At 41.7% G+C, this 19,042-nt stretch overlaps 1 protein-coding gene across 1 annotated transcript in view; it reads right to left on the minus strand.

The window, feature by feature from the left end:
• The window catches only part of CDH23 (cadherin related 23), a 1,935,615-nt gene that overhangs the window by 512,113 nt on the left and 1,404,460 nt on the right, over positions 1-19,042 (minus strand). The window contains exons 23-25 of the mRNA XM_073596703.1: positions 16,889-17,034; positions 15,873-16,092; positions 14,722-14,874 (exon numbers count right to left, since the gene is read on the minus strand). Coding sequence (XP_073452804.1) covers positions 14,722-14,874; positions 15,873-16,092; positions 16,889-17,034 — 519 coding nt within the window. The remainder of the gene's footprint in view (positions 1-14,721; positions 14,875-15,872; positions 16,093-16,888; positions 17,035-19,042) is intronic.

A 19,042-nucleotide genomic window follows, 5' to 3' on the forward strand; every position in this document is an offset into this window, starting at 1 on the left:
GGCTTTTGTTGGTGTCTGTGTCAAACTTAGGGAGATTTCACATATCTAAAGTACAACTAAAAGCAAAACTTTTTTGTTGTCTGTGCCCCTTTGAGGATATCCACCCTCTCTATTTGTCCTGTTTCTGGGTTGTCCCCAGAATTGTAATAGAGGGGAAATATTTTAAATGGGACACAAGTTCTGGTGACCTGGGGGTCCCCGAGGGACCTCCTTAATTTGCAGAGATTTCCTCCCACTTCCTGTTTGGCTATAAGAAAAAAAATCTGACAGGGGTTATCAACCTCCCTTGCTCTATCCAAAATGAAAAAAATTAATGCATTTGCCTATAGTTATACTTTAAGCGGGAAACCACTTCATTGGCTGGACTCAATGTCAGGTTTTATAACTGTGTCTGCACTGAAAGATTTGCAGATATTTCCTGTACTGGTGACACTTGATAATGGAGGGAAGAAATTAGTTAAAATCTCCACAATAAAGTCTAACCATTTTCTACCCAATTCAAATAAATTCACACCCTATTCAAATCTATTTCCACCCAATTCAAAATGAAACAAAAGTTTTGGTTCAAGCTCCATGTTAAAAATGTGTTTCAACACCCAAATCTTTTTTTTCTAGTTTTGGATAAAGTGGGGAAGGACTACAACCCTATTGTGGTATTTTTACTGCTATCTGTAGCTTCATTGGAGAGATTTCATCTCATTTCCTATTTTGCTGACAGCAGTTTTACTAAGAAACAACACCACATACCCAAATAAAAAGTAGATAGGTGGTACTGGCCTTGTCATATTCAACTAAAGAAAGGAATTTGTATTTCTGTCCTTGTTGCTGTTGCGGGGTTCCTCACTTCTTGTCAGCAGGGCAGGGAGTGTGAATAAATCTCTGCCAAAGCTTTGGATATCAGTAAAAACATGGCAGGGGTTCTAATCCTTCCCCACTCTATCCTAAACCAACAAAAAATTTGACTGAGCACAAACATTAAAGGTGATCATCAATTGCTGTCAATTATTAAACATTACTGTTTATCACACTAGTATATTAAATAAAACTGTGATAGTAGCAATTAAATTCAACAACATCAAAGTAATGCAGGAACCCTGTGCTTAGATATTCTGTGCATCATGCAGACAAACAAATCTCTACTAGTAGTAGGGGTGAGCTGGCAATAACTCAGCATATAGAACACAGCAAGACACAAATACAGCAAGAATGCAAAATACAGCAAGACAGCAAGACTACGGATTTAATAGAAACACAAACTGCATTATGGATATGTACATGGTTACAATTAGATTTAGGATTAGCTAAATACATATTAACATAAATATCTGATTAAACTGAACCTTTTTCCTATAACAATTCAAGTGATTAGGGGCATGTCACTGAGAGAAAATGTGTGTATTGTAGTTGAAATAATAGTTTAATTGAAGTAGTGTTTCTGCATACTGATAATTATGTGTCATTCACCTTAAAAGCATTTCAATAGGCATATTCAATCAAACTTAATTGGGCAAAAAGTAGAGGTGTGTTGGCAAGTCAATTACTAGTGAATATATGAAATAAAAGAATCTTCTTTCAGAAGATATTTTAGCCTAGCAGCTTTGGGGGATGAACCTCTCCTCTTATTTAAAAGAGAAGTTTAAGAATAAAAAAAAACAAATGATATCTAAACTCACCTAGGTGGATGCAGTATCGGTCCAATGCTGCATCTGTCCCCTGCCATTTCTAAGACTGAGAACTGAGCAATCAAAGACCACTGATCGCTCAGTTCTCGGTATTCAGTGAGCAGAGAGCGGTGACTGTCAGTCAGTGGCTCTCTGCTCTGTCCCTCCAGTGCTCACTGGAGCGCTAGGCTGTGCAGGGGCGGGAGTGGCTGGCTCAGGCTCTCAGCAGCGCACTGAAAGGCTAAGATAGCTGTCCATCCAGGCATCTGGGTGGATCCAGAAATTAAAGTCCAGATCTCTACAGAGCCTAGACATGCTAAAGCCTGCTGTTGGCTGAAAACAGGTCAAAGGAGTGCAGAACGAAGCATAGCCAAAGGGCTTTGGCCCCATTTCTCCTTTAAGCCTGAGTAAGTAATATAGCGGTCTGATAAAGTTGATATATATATATATATATATATATATATATATATATATATATATATATATACTGTCACTTTAAGAATTTATAATGCACTTGCTTGTCTCTTTTTAGAAACAAAGTTTTGACCCCTGGACGATCTTCAGCGCTAGATAAAAGCAATAGTCTACTCGCCTTTTGCTCCAAAAATTGATTTTCTTATCTAATCAGTTTGAGCTAGAACTGTCATGGTAGCCTCCGTCTGAAGTTTCATTTTTTTATCGGTCACATGATGTTAACACCCCAACTGTTCGCTTGCTACTAAGAAAATATGAATTCTGATTGGAATAACTATATGGTCACACCTAGATTACAGCTTAAAACACACCTAGATCTTATACATATTCATAACTATAAATTGTTTAACTTGATGTTTGTAAGATAGATACTTCCTTTCTCTTGGCCTCCTGGAGCTGAGTCTCTGTGTGTGTTATGTCTCTCCACTGCAGTGTATGGAATAAATTGCACCTATTCCTTTATCGATTTTGGGCTCATCGTCACCTGAAAGGTCTTGTTTGGAGACTCCCTAACCTGATTTAACAAGCCTTTGGTTAAAAATGTTCAATAGAGTGGATCATCTGCTAGAAGTCATGTTTCTAATATACTCTTGATAATCAAGATTGGCAATGATTGTACAAAGATGAGGCATGTCTATAAAACTCTGGTGGTTTCAGGCACATCTTCACCACACAATCACCGGGATAATTCACTTTAATTAGAAGAAATATGGTGTTGTCGTATCTGAAAAACAGTAAAAATGTGGCAAAAGGCATTTTTAGGTGAATCTGCATTGAATGTACAATTCAGGTTCATTCACACCAGATGCAATGCGATGCATTTGTGAATACATTGCCAACACATGGAAACCAAAAAATAAATGGTTCCTTGGGACTCTTTCACACTAGTGGACCGATGCGGCCCACTTGTCAGTTCTTCAAGCGGGCCCAATCGGACACTCCAGTCTTCCCTATGGCTCCAACTGCTGCCAGTCAAATCCTGTAAGTGGGGAGCGTGGGTGGCAATGCGGTGCCCACTGTGTGTGTGTCTATAGACACACACAGCCTGGCTCGGCAGCACACCCGCAAGTGTGCCTCCATAGCACACAGAGGAGGAAGAGCGGAAAGCGCTGGCTGGGGGACCTCAGAAAAGCAGGTAAGGGGCGGCTCTGTGCAACAGACTCTGTGCAACAGAGTGGGTAAGTATAAACAACTTTTTTCTTTTAGGAAAATAAATAGCCTTCACAATCACTTTACATAATATGTTACCCCAACATTTCATATTCTTGATAAGGGTCTGTTGTACCATGACTTTTTGTTAAAAGTATCCTGTTCTACTTTTCCTTTGTGTGAAATACCTGGTGATCCTGTCAGTCCCTATGCTTGCCTATTTCACACTGACCACACTGGGGCATGAGAGCACATCCATTCCAGCTTGGTCAGTTTTTTGGCTGTCCTTTGGCTCGCCTGGCTGTCCTCCAATGGGCAGACCTGTGATTAACCACTTGAAGACCAGGCCTTTTCTGGAACTTTTTGTTTAAAAGTTTAAATTAGTATTTTTTGCTAGAAAATTACATAGAACCCCCAAACATTATCTTTTTTTTTTTTTAGCAGATACCCTAGAATAAAAATAAAATGGCGATTGTTGCACTATTTTGTCATGAAGTATTTGCGCAGCGGTCTTTTTAACACAATTTTTTTGGCAATATTCATCTGGCGGTATTTTTATTAATAACTATATATATACTTGGGTATATGTGCACAATTCCACCAGGACCTCTTTTGTGCGCTTTACTGATAATACCTGTTTGTACATTGGATATATGTACTAATATTAATCTTTTCTTATATAGAACTTATATTATTTCCATACTGGTCTGCATCTATATGCTTATGGTTAAGCATATATGATTATGCTGGTTGCACTAGTTTCTCTGCTCCCAATTACTTTGATTAAATTACCCAGTAAGGAAATCCCCTCTGTTCACAGATGCCCTGTCCTGGGTGGAGGCACTGGCAGCTTTAAAATCAAACCCACTCTCCCACTTAGTGATGGTTCTGGTTCTCTTATTAACTTACAGATTTAACACAAAATCCTGTTTGGTGAGAGCCATTGCTTATAACCCGCCCATCCGCAAAAGAGAGCTACATTTGTCTTTGTGGTTTATTAAAAATACAGGATTGCCATAGCTGCAAGTTTTTTTTTATTTCAGGAGCATTATCTCACAAAGAGTGGGAAAATGTGTGGCGCACTCTTGAATGAGTCTGACAGCCTTGTCAACAGCTCACAACATTGTATAGGCTTTTATAGCAAAGAAACCCTATGTTTGTATGTTTCTGTCACCTTTCACAGAATCAGCCATATCTATAGAAATTAGTTATATTTCACATTTAAAGTAGAGTTTGCAGTTACAATGTGCATGAGCTGTCATATTGCTGGTATCACACTGAAGCTGTATAATTTTTAAATTCTGAATATCATTACCCTACCATAGTAGGATCTAATAAAGTCTGCTGTATATTTTATAAACACAAATGTTTTTCCCAATAAAAATGCAACTGACAGCTTATAATATACATACACATATAGTATGATACTTATAGGAAATGATCTAATAAATTACTCATTCATCCATGCCCTAGCATAGATGTCTTTACCTAGTACAGTATGTTTATCCTTTGAATTTCAGTTTTTTTCCATTAACCACTAAGCTACCGCCCACCGTCATATGAAGGCGAGACGAGGCAGCTCTTGTTCTGGGCGGGCGTCATATGACGTGATCGCCCTCCCGAGCCACTAGGGGGCGGGGGCGCGCGTGCGTACCTACTGCATCGCTCGGGACCCGATGCGCGTGCCAGGCAGCCGCGATGTCCGCCGGGCACCCACGATTGCCAGGTAACAGAGCAGGACCGTGGATCTGTGTATGTAAACACACAGATCCACGTCCTGTCAGAGGAGAGCAGACCGATGGTGTGTCCCTTGTACATAGGGACACCGATCGGTCTCCTCCCCTAGTGAGTCCCCTCCCCTCACAGTTAGAATCACCTCCCTAGGACACACATTAACCCCTCGATCGCCCCCTAGTGTTAACCCCTTCCCTGCCAGTCACATTTACACAGTAATCAATGCATTTTTATAGCACGGATCGCTGTATAAATGTGAATGTCTCAAAAATGTGTCCAAAGTGTCCAATATGTCCGCTGCAATATCGCAGTCACAATAAAAATCGCAGATCGCCGCCATTACTAGTAAAAAATAAATAAATAAATAAAAATGCTATAAATCTATCCCCTATTTTGTAGACGCTATAACTTTTGTGCAAACCAATCAATATACGCTTATTGCAATTTTTTTTTACCAAAAATATGTAGAAAAATACATATCGGCCTAAACTGAGGAAAAAATTTGTTTAAAAAAAAAAATGGATATTTATTATAGCAAAAAGTAAAAAATATTGTGTTTTTTCAAAATTGTCCCTCTTTTTTTGTTTATAGCACAATAAATAAAAACCACAGAGGTGATCAAATACCACCAAATGAAAGCTCTATTTATGGGGAAAAAATGATAAAAATTTCATTAGGGTGCAGTGTAACATGACCGCGCAATTGTCATTCAAAGTGCGACAGCGCTGAAAACTGAAAAATGGCTTGGGCAGGAAGGGGGTGAAAGTGCCCTGTATTGAGGTGGTTAATCTGATGTTCTGTTCACTAACTCTTTTTTAAAGCAATGCTTAATTGCAAGCTCAATGGACTATTTTAATGCATGCTCTGATATTTGCATCCAAAGTAGAAAAAGGGCTTAAAACAGCAGAACCACATGACAAAAGGACGCAAGGATAGTGATCTACAACCTGTGTGAACGTGGTGAAAGGCCACTATTTCTGGATTCCAAACTATTCTTTTTACAGCCTCTAGAGGGAACACTACCACCACTGGTTCATACAATTCCACAATAAAGGAGCAATCAGTATTTTAGTCTGGCACAATAGCTGCCTGAAAATCCTTGACATAAATAAAGTGATAAGAAGCAATAATGGCATCTTAGTCTGCTGGAAAGGGGGAACTAATATGAGATGTTATATGCTGTACACTCTTTACTAAGAAAATGCCCAATTTGTTCCCTTTCCTCTCTGCTTTTTCTTGGTTGCTTAGCTGTTTGCCTTTTTATTGATATCACTGCAATCTTAAAACAGAACATAACTCCACCTCCTTTGTTGAATTGAATACATATATATATAACCGCTTTAGAGCTACTGTACTCTATATAATTGTACTATGAAACACCCAATAAAAAATTAAAAAAAAAACAAAAAAAAAAAAACAGAACATCACTGATACATAACTCAAACTACTAGGTAAAAGGAAAGTGAGGCAGGTGTGTTAATATTATTGAGGTTGGTGTGCTTGTGGTTATGAACCACCACCGTTGAATCCTTATCTCTCCTTCTTTCTGTACATGCTTATTTGGTATGGAAAAAGAAAGATCTTATTGGAACTTTACCAATACAGTCAGCATGGACTTGGGACATAAATGCCCAGAGCGAGGCACAATGGTAATTCATAATAATATATAGACAGATCAAATTCATTTGCTCCAACAGTCTCAAAATTGCCTTTCTAGGAGCTAAGAACAGATGATCTGTACGGGTCTGAGAACGATAAGCCCTACAATTTCTCATTAAGCCACAAGTGGCAGGCAGTTCTGCTATATAGCTGAAAGTGGAGACGCTTTGTTACTAAAATGCATAGCAAAAAGTAGTAGTAAAGACAATGCCTAGACTTCAAGCTTGCCTTTTTTTACGAAAGACAGAAAACCCATTTAACTGAAGTCAAAAAACAAAAAGTGCATACATGCTTGTAGGCCCCTTTCACACAATCGGACCGTTAAGGTCCGCCTGTCAGTTTTGACGGCGGACCTGAACGGGCGCTCCATGTTAGCCTATGGAGCGACAGATGTCAGCGGAGACATGTCCGCTGACATCCGACCCCGTCCGATCCGCTAAAAGCAGACGGATGGCCCTACGTCCAGATCTGTCGCTGGCGGATTAGATCGGTGAGATCTGATGAAAACAGACACGCTGTCCGTTTTCATCCGATCCCTCCATAGGCAGCAGCGGCACCTGACAAGCCCCTCCCCTCTCAGTAAACAGAGAGGGACCTGTCATCCACCGGCTCAGCGGAGATCAACGGAGAGATCTCCCCCTGAGCCGGCAGACCGAGGCGGGCTCCGTGGAAACGGAGTCCACCTCGTGTGAATGAGGCCTAAGACTCAAGTCTCAATTGTTTCAACCTATTCCTTTAAAATTCTCTGTATATACAGTTCCTATAAATACCTCAGAATCATTCCAGAGATCCTCATGTGCCTTCATTTACTTAAAGTGATTGTAAAGCTTCGATTATTAAAAAAAAATAACAAACGTGTCATACTTACCTCCACTGTGCAGCTCGTTTTGCACAGAGTGTCCACGAACACCATCTTCTGGGGTCCCTCGGCGGCTCTCGGGGCTCCTCCCTACATCAGATAACCCCCTAGGACATCGGTTCTCAACCTGGGGGTCGCGACCCCCTGGGGGGTCGATTGCCGATTCTCCAGGGGGTCGCGGATGCTGGCCGAGATGCTGCCTGAGATGCTGGCCGAGACGGACCTGAAGTTACTGCCGGAGTCCGTCCGTCTCGGCCAGCGAGATGTCACTTCCTGCACAGGAGAGACTGCACGGAAGTGACGTTCCGTCGCCGCCATCTTGGTACTCTCGTCCACAGTAATGCTTAGACTTAGAAGTCAGCAAGCGGACATCTTGTTACACCCACCGAAGTCCGCTTGCTGTGGATGAGTGTACCAAGAGGGAGGCAACGACACACCTGAAGAAGAACACCTGTGTCACTGTGACATCTGGTAAGTCAGACACACAGGAGAAGCTGACAAGATAACATTTTTTTCATTATGTTACTTAACATTTATATATATATAAACGTATATATATATATATATATATATATATATATATATATATATATATATATATATAATGTCCCAGTTGGTTCCTCAAAAGTGTTTATTCCGTGCCAGTGCTAGATACATGTTTGGGTGCTATACACTTTGTGTATCTAGCACTGGCACGGAATAACCACTTTTGAGGAACCAACCGGGACGTTTATATATAAATAAGTGGTGGGGGCGCAAACAAACTGAAAAAATCTGAAAATAAAAACCCCCATTAAAACGCTGCAACTGTGCCTTTAAATGCAGCCACTGTGCCCATCAATTGTCGCCACTGTGCCATCAAACGCAGCCACTGTGCCCTTTAATTGTTGCCACTGTGCCAAACACAGCCACTGTGCCCATCAATTGTCGCCACTGTGCCAGCAAACGTCGCCACTGTGCAGCCACTGTGCCCATTGTCGCCACTGTGCCATCAATTGTCGCCACTGTGCCAGCAAACATCGCCACTGTGCAGCCACTGTGCCCATCAATTGTCGCCACTGTGCCAGCAAACGCCGCCACTGTGCCATCAAATGCAGCCACTGTACTCATCAATTGTCGCCACTGTGCCAGCAAACGCAGCCACTGTGCCCATCAATTGTCGCCACTGTGCCCATCAATTGTCGCCACTGTGCCAGCAAACGCCGCCACTGTGCCATCAAATGCAGCCACTGTGCCCATCAATTGTCGCTACTGTGCCAGCAAACGTCGCCACTGTGCAGCCACTGTGCCCATCAATTGTCGCCACTGGGCCCATCAATTGTCGCCACTCTGCCAGCAAACGCCGCCACTGTGCCATCAAATGCAGCCACTGTGCTCATCAATTGTCGCCACTGTGCCATTAAACGCAGGAACTGTGCCCTTTAATTGTTGCCACTGTGCCAAACGCAGCCACTGTGTCCATCAATTGTCGCCACTGTGCCAGCAAACGTTGCCGCTGTGCAGCCACTGTGCCCATCAATTGTCGCCACTGTGCCATCAAACACAGCCACTGTGCCCATCAATTGTCACCACTGCCAGCAACACCGCCACTGTGCCATCAAATGCAGCCATTGTGCCCATCAATTGTCACCACTGCCAGCAACACCGCCACTGTGCCATCGAATGCAGCCATTGTGCCCATCAATTGTCACCACTGTGCCAGCAAACGCCGCCACTGTGCCATCAAATGCAGCCACTGTGCTCGTCAATTGTCACCACTGTGCCATCAAACGCAGCCACTGTGCCATCAAACGCAGCCACTGTGCCATCAAATGCAGCCACTGTGCCCTTTAATTGTTGCCACTGTGCCAAACGCAACCACTGTGCCCATAAATTGTCGCCACTGTGCCAGCAAACGTCGCCACCTGTGCCAGCAAACGCAGCCACTGTGCCCTTTAATTGTTGCCACTGTGCCAAACGCAGCCACTGTGCCCATCAATTGTCGCCACTGTGCCAGCAAACATCCCACTGTGCAGCCACTGTGCCCATCAATTGTCAGCACTGTGCCAGCAAACGCCGCCACTGTGCCAGCAAACGCGACCAACGAAAATAATTTTACTGTTAGGGGTCCCCACAACTTGGGAAATTTTATCAAGGGGTCACGGCACTAGACAGGTTGAGAACCACTGCCCTAGGAGAAGCGCTCTCCCAGGGGGGTTACCTTGCGGGCGTGCCCCGAGTCCAGCGTTTGGCATCCATAACCGCCGAATGTATGACTCAGTCCAACCTCCCTCAGCGCCCGCGTCATTGGATTTGATTGACAGCAGCAGGAGCCAATGGCTGCGCTGCTATCAATCTATCCAATCAAGAGCCGAAAACCTGGCAGACAGACAGCGTGTCCCCGCCGGGTGAAGTTCCAGGGCTCAGGTAAGTAAAACGGGGGGCTGGGGGGCCGGTCACTGCCAGGTGTTTTTTCGCCTTAATGCATAGGATGTGTTAAGGTGAAAAACACACAGGTTTACAACCCCTTTAATGCCCATGTCTACAATTTTTAATGCGTTCTCAATATCTCACTTTGTAGCCACTCATTCAAATGCATTGACTTTGATGTAACTGGTGATGTGTAATGAGACTGATTAAAAGAACAGTCCCTGGCATAGAGAAGCATGCCAATGGATGGTGCAGAATTATAGCTGTGCTGTGCTAATCAGTTGTTTGCTTACTGTTTCAAAAGCAATTCTGATAACATGCAATCAAGTGATTGAAGGTCAGGCTGCATAGCTAAAGTCTATACCAGTGATGGCGAACCTTGGCACCCCAGATGTTTTGGAACTACATTTCCCATGATGCTTATGCACTCTGCAGTGTAGTTGACCATCATGGGAAATGTAGTTCCAAAACATCTGGGGTGCCAAGGTTCACCATCACTGGTCTATACCATCCAGTGGCCACCTTCCTCCCTGGAACATATACATCTAAAAGGTGCCTGGGGATGTGTTCTTTTCGTTTTGCAATTAGCAAGAAGTTGATGTATCACCTTGCCCCTCTGGTTGCTATGTAGAGCTGTGAATAATAATAAAAAAAAAAAAAAAACAGCAGCTGCATCTATGGTGATGAATAAAGAATATGCACACATTTTCAAAGTAAGAAATAATACTTCAATTTTTCTAATACAATGTTCAGTGAATAATGCTTTTTTTTTAGTTTTGTATAGAGCGGAGAGGGATTAGAACACTTGTCAGTTTGTATTGCTGTCTATGTCCCTGTTAGGGAGATTCACCTGCTCTATTTGTCCTGTTTACCATTATCATTGAAAGTGAAAGTAAAAGAAAATCCCAAATTTTAGGTTGTCCCCAAAAAAGTAATATAGGGAAAATCCTCCAATGGAGACACTAGTCCTGGTGACCCGGGGATCTCCAAAGTATTCCCTTAATTTGCAGGGATTTCTTCTCACTTCCTGTTTGTGCTTGTGGGACAGGAAGTGAAGGGAAATCTCTACAATGGAACACAGATGGCAAAAAAAAAAAAAAAAAAAATCTAACAGGGTTTATAACCCTCACTTGTTCTACCCAAAATGAAAAAAACAAAAATTGCCCATAGTTCTACTTGGTAAAGCTGTACTTTAGAAATAAAGGTAAACTTATGGTAGTCTTTAAAGCAACTATGGTCTACCACAAAAACAACATGCTGCAGCATCTGCACTTTGAGTTTTAGTCCCTGTGTAAAGTCCCACAATATCTGTTCATCCTGCCAGTGAAGTCTACCTAATTCAGCTTTTTTAGAAATGATGCTGCACTGCTCCTGAATTAACAGCAGATTTATCACTCTTATGTAGGTTTTGCCTGCTGGCACTACAGTGGATGAATAATTATTGCATTGGAACTGCTGATTCACAGGCTTGTCAATCAACACCTGGCCACACCTAGTCCTGGAGCTCACTTCTTTCTGGATTGATAGCGCTGCCTCTGTTGCTGAGTTCCTCCTATTGTGAGCTGCAGTGTCTGGGGAGATTGTGAGGCACAAATTATTAGGATCAGTTAGGCCCAGTTCACACTGGCGCGATGCCAGACATCGCATGTGATTCGCAGCACACTGCTCTTCACATCACATGCGATGTCTGTGCGATGCAATTTCAGCCGTACAGATAGTATGGCTGATATCGCACCGCATTCGGTCCAAACACGCACAGGACCTTTTTTTTTTGTTCGGACCAGAATCGGATTCGCATGGGTGTTCACACCTGTGCGATCCGATCCATGTCCGTACTGTCAGTTCGCAGTGCGATATGCAACCTGAACTGGGGTCGTCGTTAACAATGTATTGACACTCCCCAGCAGTTCGCATATGGCAGTGTGAACTGCCGTGCGAGTCGGTGGGATGCGGGAACCCGCAGTGGATTCGCAGGGTTCTTGCATCGCACCAGTGTGAACTGGGCCTCAAGGTGTTAAAGAAAGTTTTTTTGTTCACACAATTTATTAACTGTATTCGGGACTTATTTAGACTGTTCAACAGGAGCCTTTGGAACCCTTATACACAGACTTTCAGTCTGGATCAGTTTTTTTTTTTACCTGTACTTTCAGGCTACTTGTACACTAGGCATTTAGCCCCGTGTGTGGCCAGTCTCTAAATTTTGGCGCACTGGGAAAGCACAGGTACAACATCCAGCACCACTACTTTGGGGGGGGCGGCAAACAGTGCACCCACAGTCACCCCCTTGATCCAGCCGGTCGGGTCCAAAACACTTACCCCATCTATAGCAGGCATCACAGGCGACAGGCATCAAGGGCGGGGGGCATCACGGGCAGCTTCCCCTACTCGGCAGCTTCCGCCCACTCCCTCCTCCTCGGCGGCCAATCGGAACGCTTCTCCTTTCGGCCAGTCCAGAAACAGGAAACGCTTCCTGACTGGCGGGGAGGAGATTCTGTGTGAAAATAGTGAATATTAATTCGCTATTGTCACACAACTGGGTGGTCTCAGTTTCAGTGCTCTGTGTCCGGAGCCCACCCTATTTTGAAGCCTATTAGAGCCTCAGGCTCTAATCACGTGCTAAAAAAACCACCCCGCCATTGGAATTCATGCATCCGGCATCCTGCAAGGGGCCGGACGCATGGATGGGGGGTGGCACCCATGCATCCTGCTAGTGTGAAAGTAGCCTAATGCCTGGTACACATGATAAGATTATTGGACGAATGAACTTCCAATTCTCTTTGTATGGTAGTTGCATATCAAAAATGAAGTGTTTACTAAAGTGACAAAAATTCTCGTACGACAGAATAAAAATTCGGAAGTGATGTCATGTATTTGTATTGTATTTTTGAATGACAACTGTACTGATTAAACAAAAATCAGTATCGTACGAGAAAAACTTTCGTGCTTGTCCCATCAGATAATATCGAAAGAACTGTCGTGATTGGCTATCGAAAGCTGTGTACTAACAATCAGATTATCATACAATTGATTCAAAAGCAGTACACGATTTTCTGATCGTATGTACGGGGCCATAAAGCCGGCCATACATGGGTCGAATTTTGAAAGAATTTTCTCTCAAAAATCATAACTAAGAATTTTTGTTCAAATTTTGTACCATTAGTGGGCAGCAGCAACAGACGATTTTTGTGCATCCATCGAATTTGAGTAATCGGGCATGTTGGAAAACTTTTGAAAAACAAACAAATTTCTAATCAATGATGGGAGAATCATGCGGTAATCAAGAAATGCGCATGAGCTGTGAGCTGGAGGGAAAAGAATATTCCCGGCTACGAAAATTCTTTTCTGAGGTAAATTGAAGACTTGGTTGGTTGATTTTCAAAATCAATGTTGGTACCGTCATACATGGAATTTCTGATTTTTGAAAGAAAATCAGTTTGGAATTTGATCCATGTATGACCTGCATAAGTCAGAAACTGCCTACCAAACCTCCATATTTTCTATATTCTGTAACAGTAAAACAATGTAAACTGTTCCTATCTGAGTCTGACAGGCCCTTTGATTACCTACTACTTCCTACCCACTTTATCTGTCTCTGCCCATGATACTTGTTGCTTTATGTGAATAAATGACATGCTTATCACTATACCAAGGTGTGCTGGGGAAGATCAATATTTGCCTCTACCTAGGATGCCAATCAATATCTCTGCTAATCAAATTATCGGTTTCTTAAGACAGTTGTACTCGGTTTGATTTTCTCTTGTTCAGCTCACAGGTTGAACAAGAGAAAATCAATTAATTCTCCTATCCATGCTCTATACAATGGAAAAAGGAATTTCCTTTGCTGGCTATTGTATTTAGCAGCCATGGCACCCATGGCTGCCTGAATATAGTGGTGATGCTGAACAGCGACTTCTACTCATAGGATGCAGTCACTGTTCAGCCGATTTCCACCTGTCTCAGTAGATTTTTAAATCAATTGTTTGTTGTTTTGCAAAGTTACAGAGCCATTTTAATGTGACCTTGCCAACTCCAGACTATTTCAATGCATGTGGAGTACATGGAAACCAACTTACCGCACAGAAAAATTACGTATTTCTGGTGGTCAGTATTGTACTGATTTTGGATGTGTGTGGATAGACTTCTGGTTATGTCAGTATTGTACTTATTGTATCTCTGAGTACGTGGTTTTGAGTGTGTCACACTGGTCCAGATTGTGACACTGTTTCTAGTTGTGTTGGTAGAGTGCTGATTGTGTTGCTGTGGACATGTTTCTACTTGTGTCAGGAGGGCTCTGACTGCATATCTGCTGACATGTTTCTGCTTGTCATTATGGTACCATTTGTATCTTTGTGGATACATTTCTGGTTGTAGGTGATTTATTTTTTGAGGGAAGGCACAATGTAGCTGACCTTGGGGAGAAGAAACTTAAATATGGCCCTGCTCATACAACACATGCATATTTGTTACCACAGAAGCTGGACTGAGACATCTGTACACCTGTTGATTGTGTATACAAGCCCTGTAGGTATAGTGGTTCTTTAATTTTCCCGTCTCTTCCCTATTTCATTTGTGAAAACCAGAAGCAATGAAACTCAAAGACATCAGTGATCACTGTTTAGGGATTTTGATACAGCACACAAGGCTTTTGGCCCTTTTGGGAAAAAGAGGCACATTTCATTTCCACAGCCCTTTCTCAATCTTCTACTGAGATACCATCCTAACTCTCTTCACCTGTCCAAATCTAATGAATATGAAATCTTTTTTAGTTTTCAGTACCGGTTATGAAATAGCTCAGCTCTGCATTGAGTCCAGAATCAGCATCTGAGCAGTTCAGGCGTGCCACAATATAATCTCGCGGTACATTCTCAGCCAGTGAGATGTTGTACAGAGTTGGATAAAAAGTTGGACTCTCATCATTGATATCCAGTACTAAGGAGAGAACAAACAGAAATAAATGATTATACTCTATTATTAACACAGTGGAGTTAACACTTCTCAAACAAACTTTATAAACCTAGGACAAGAAAGCAAACGGGTATTGAAAAATAGCAAGGCAACAAATAATCACATTCACAGTGAGATAGAAAAAACAGATTTGTGTACAAATCTCACCTTAACCATACACTTTATAGTAAGTATGCCTTACAATAAATAAACTGGGGCTCAGTTAAGGAAGGAGGAAGGAAGGAAGGAAGGAAGGAAGAAAGACATTTTTTTAAAAAAATCTGTACTACAAAAGGAAAACTGGAAAATCTTCTTGTTGCCCCGAGCTCCCCCCAAATTCCATAGTATTTATTTGAATTTGAATTGAAGAATTTGATTCCATCTGATGGACCAAGCATCATGGCTCCTTGCCAACAATCATAAATGAATGTAAAGCTTAAGGAAACTTGTCTGTTGAATGTTTTACAGCACACATTACATCGTGTTACAGTGGGCCAGGAAACCTACCAATTTTTCAGGCAAATTCTGAGTTTAACATAATGTTGAGTTCAAGGCCACCCCTACTACACATGGCAGATATAGTGCAGGCGACCTAACAAAAGGTGCTGTATTATAATACAGTATGTGAATGTGGTGGTGGTGCTGCTGGTGGTGGTTGTGATAGTAGTGGGGGGTGCTGAAGTGCAATCCTTGACATTCCTAAAAGTCAAAATTGACATAAAAATTCAGGGTTCTTCAGGATCAACAGAGACACATTTCCTGGTACCATGTACATGCATTAGAATGGCACTGCCAATATATAATTATTGTATAAAAAGATTATTAATATTGTTTAAATCCAGCAACCTGTGTAACAGAATTGCATTAAAGTAGAAGACAGATATGGGGCATACAAACATGGAGTGCATTGGGTGGTACATTTTTTCTTGATTTTATGGGAAGAATTACATATGGAAACCATGATAAAGTTAACTGGGAATTACCACGAACTGTAAGAGTGCTGGTAGAGCTCTTGGATGGTGACCCAGCATCACTGGCCACTACTCTCAGGTAATACTCGCTGATCCTTTCTCGATCTAGTACGACTGTAGAGGTAACCAGTCCAGTTGTGTTATTTATGAGAAAGTCCATACGTGGCATTCCAACGCGCATCTCATATGTTACTTTCCCATTCAGACCTTCATCAAGATCTATAGCTACCACCTACAGGTAAAAAGGCAAAGTTAATTTTTAAGATACAGTAGCTGCATTATCAATATTGTGTTTAAGGCATTAGGAAATTATGGAAATAATTAGGAAAGGTGAGATATAGAAAAATAGCAACTCCAGACAACAGCTCTCCAGTAGCCGCCTTCATTATGCACAAAGTCCTTAAAAAAACATCAGTCACAAAGGAAGTGGGGGGAGAAGGCTGTTGACGTGTTTCACGCTGAACTAGCACTCATAACACATCCACTCTTCCTGTCAGCTCAGCAAGTGGATCATGATATTACACAGCTGAACGGAATTAGCAGATTAAAGGATGATTGCTGTGTTTTTGCTGACTTTTTGCATAATAAAGATTGGTACTGGAGTGTGGCTGTACGGAATATTTTATTTTTCTAAACTACACAGTTACAAGGTGGCACCCGATGAATGTGAGTGGCAGACTGGTGTGGACTGAACTGGAACAGTGTTTACTTTCTTGCTAGGAAAGGTGATAATTTAGAATAAGGTGACATAGTATGAGGTACTTTGTCAGTATGAACTGTGGAAATGGCACATGAGTGAATACTCTGCATCCCTGTACTGTGACCCTACTGTCTACTCAAAAACAACTGTCTGTGACTGAAGCAGGAGTACTTTTTGACACAATGTAGCTTTCTACCATCAGGATGAAGCAGGATTGTTGAAGCTGTTACAGAAACCTAGGAATACTCCCAGTAATTTCTTTTGGATGCAAAAATTGTTCAATAACATTACTTTCAAATGTATTATGCTAAAACACAGCAGGCATTACCTGGAATACAGAAGCGCCAACAGATGTGCCTTCCAACACCTCAGCAATGAATGGCTGATTTTGAAATGTTGGATCATTATCATTTAGATCCAACAAATTTACAAAAACTGTTGCACTGCTTGTGGCTCGGAGAGGTGGTGTTCCTCCTATAAAATTTTAAGATAAAAATACAATCATTTAATAATGTAAAACACTACTAGATGTGATCAACCATTAGATATCTGTTTACATTAAATGTATTTTACTTTACCTTCCAGTATATGACAGTACTTTATACTTGATGTAGGCCTTTTTCACACAGGTGCTAGATGCAGAAGACCGTAAAAAAACAAAGAACTTGCCTAACTTAGGATTGCATTCTGCTTAACAGTCAAATAACCAGAGAAGCAACACAAGAGTAGGAGCCCACAGATTCTATTATATGTCAAACATTACTGACAATAATAAAAGCCAGTTTGGACCAATTGCCAGTAATTTGTTTGGGGGATTCTACCATAGCAGCACCTCTTTAAAATATTGTCACTCTATATCAACAGGGACAGAAAGTAAAGACTATATGTCTAGAAGAGCAAGAAAACGGGCCCTTAGTACAGATAGGAATGATTTGTTTGTTAAAAAAATGTCAGAAAAGAGAGGACCCCCTCTGATCCAGTGCGATTTATTGACCAGTATGAAGGACAATGGAACAAGGTGAAAAAGGTACTTGGCAGACATTGGCACATATTAACACTCCCCAGATGGCTGAGATAGATGGTAGACCACCAGGCAAAACAATCTAAATGACTTTCTGGGACATTCAGAATTTCAGAATAAGTCTGAGAACTGGAGAAACTAAAATCAATGGTAAATTTCCATGAAGACATTGCCAGATTTGCTCCCACATGGGGAAAACTGAAGTGTTCCCCAATGCAGATGTGGGCCAAACGAAGCGACAGGTGAGGGTTCATATTGGTGAGCACATCAGGAGCATTAAAAATAATGATGAAGATTAATCCTCTGGCACAGCACTTCATGGAAAAACATGTTGGCCACCAAGGGGACTATGGATTAAAGGAATCTATGACTAAATGTATTAAGGGAGACTTTAATACAGTACTCCTATGTAAGGAAAAGATGTGGATCTTTAAGTTATGCACCACAAGGTTTGAAACTAACAGAATTTGGCCAACTTTTCACAATGTGATAGCAGTCTCAATGGAACCAGCAGGTGTGCACCAGGGAGAGTGGTAATAAAGTTACCTTGCCAGTGACTCCTGTGAGCTGGTGAAGCGGTGAGGTGTATAATTACTTTATAGTGTGCCAATCCTGGACTTTGTGAACAGCGGTGACAGCTTCTTTCTTTCTATATGGCTTGCCCTATCCAGCTTGGCTCTTCTTTTCAAAGTCCCTAACTTACTAATAAAAAGTGTGAGCTTGGGGGACCACTTTGTCTTCTATATTTCTGCAACAGCAATTTCTCTACTTGCTCTAAAGGCTGCTTTGCACTCTATATCTGCTAGCTATAGCAACTAACCGTTTTTTTATTATGAGACTTCCTACTGCTGCTTGCTACTTGCTGATATGCTATCGCTGAAACTAGAGACTGATCTTCATATACATAGACAAGTATTACATGGAATGTAAATTGGTAAATTTGGTATTCTGAAAAGCCAATTTCTAAGGATCAGAAGAAATTGTTCTGATAAAAGTGATTTTTTTGATGCAATCTGAAATAATTAGGCAGAGATTTTTAGAAAAAGGTTATCCAGAGGATGCCTTGGAGGCTACCATTCACCAAGTAGCAACATTGGATAGGGAGGTTATTTTGCCCCCTAAGGATAAATCTGTTAAGGAGGGGGGATATGAATGGGCTTTCCACACTACCTATTCCAGTCAGCACAGAATGGTCAACCAACTGCTTAAAAAACACTAGAGAGTATTAAAAAGTGATGAGATTCTGGGTCCTGCTCTCCCTGAACAACCAAAAGTGATCTTCAGGAAGGCACCCGGATTGAGACATCTAATAGCCCCCAATGTAGTGGAACCACCAATTAGGCCTTCTTTCTTTGCGAATCCCAATCTTCCATCGGGACCACAACATTTTTATCTAAAGTTACAGGTAAATCATTCCAGATTGAAAAATTCATATCTTATAACACAAAGAATGTGGTTTAT

Source organism: Aquarana catesbeiana, linkage group LG08 (assembly GCF_042186555.1).
Source record: "Aquarana catesbeiana isolate 2022-GZ linkage group LG08, ASM4218655v1, whole genome shotgun sequence".
Taxonomy (NCBI): domain Eukaryota; kingdom Metazoa; phylum Chordata; class Amphibia; order Anura; family Ranidae; genus Aquarana; species Aquarana catesbeiana.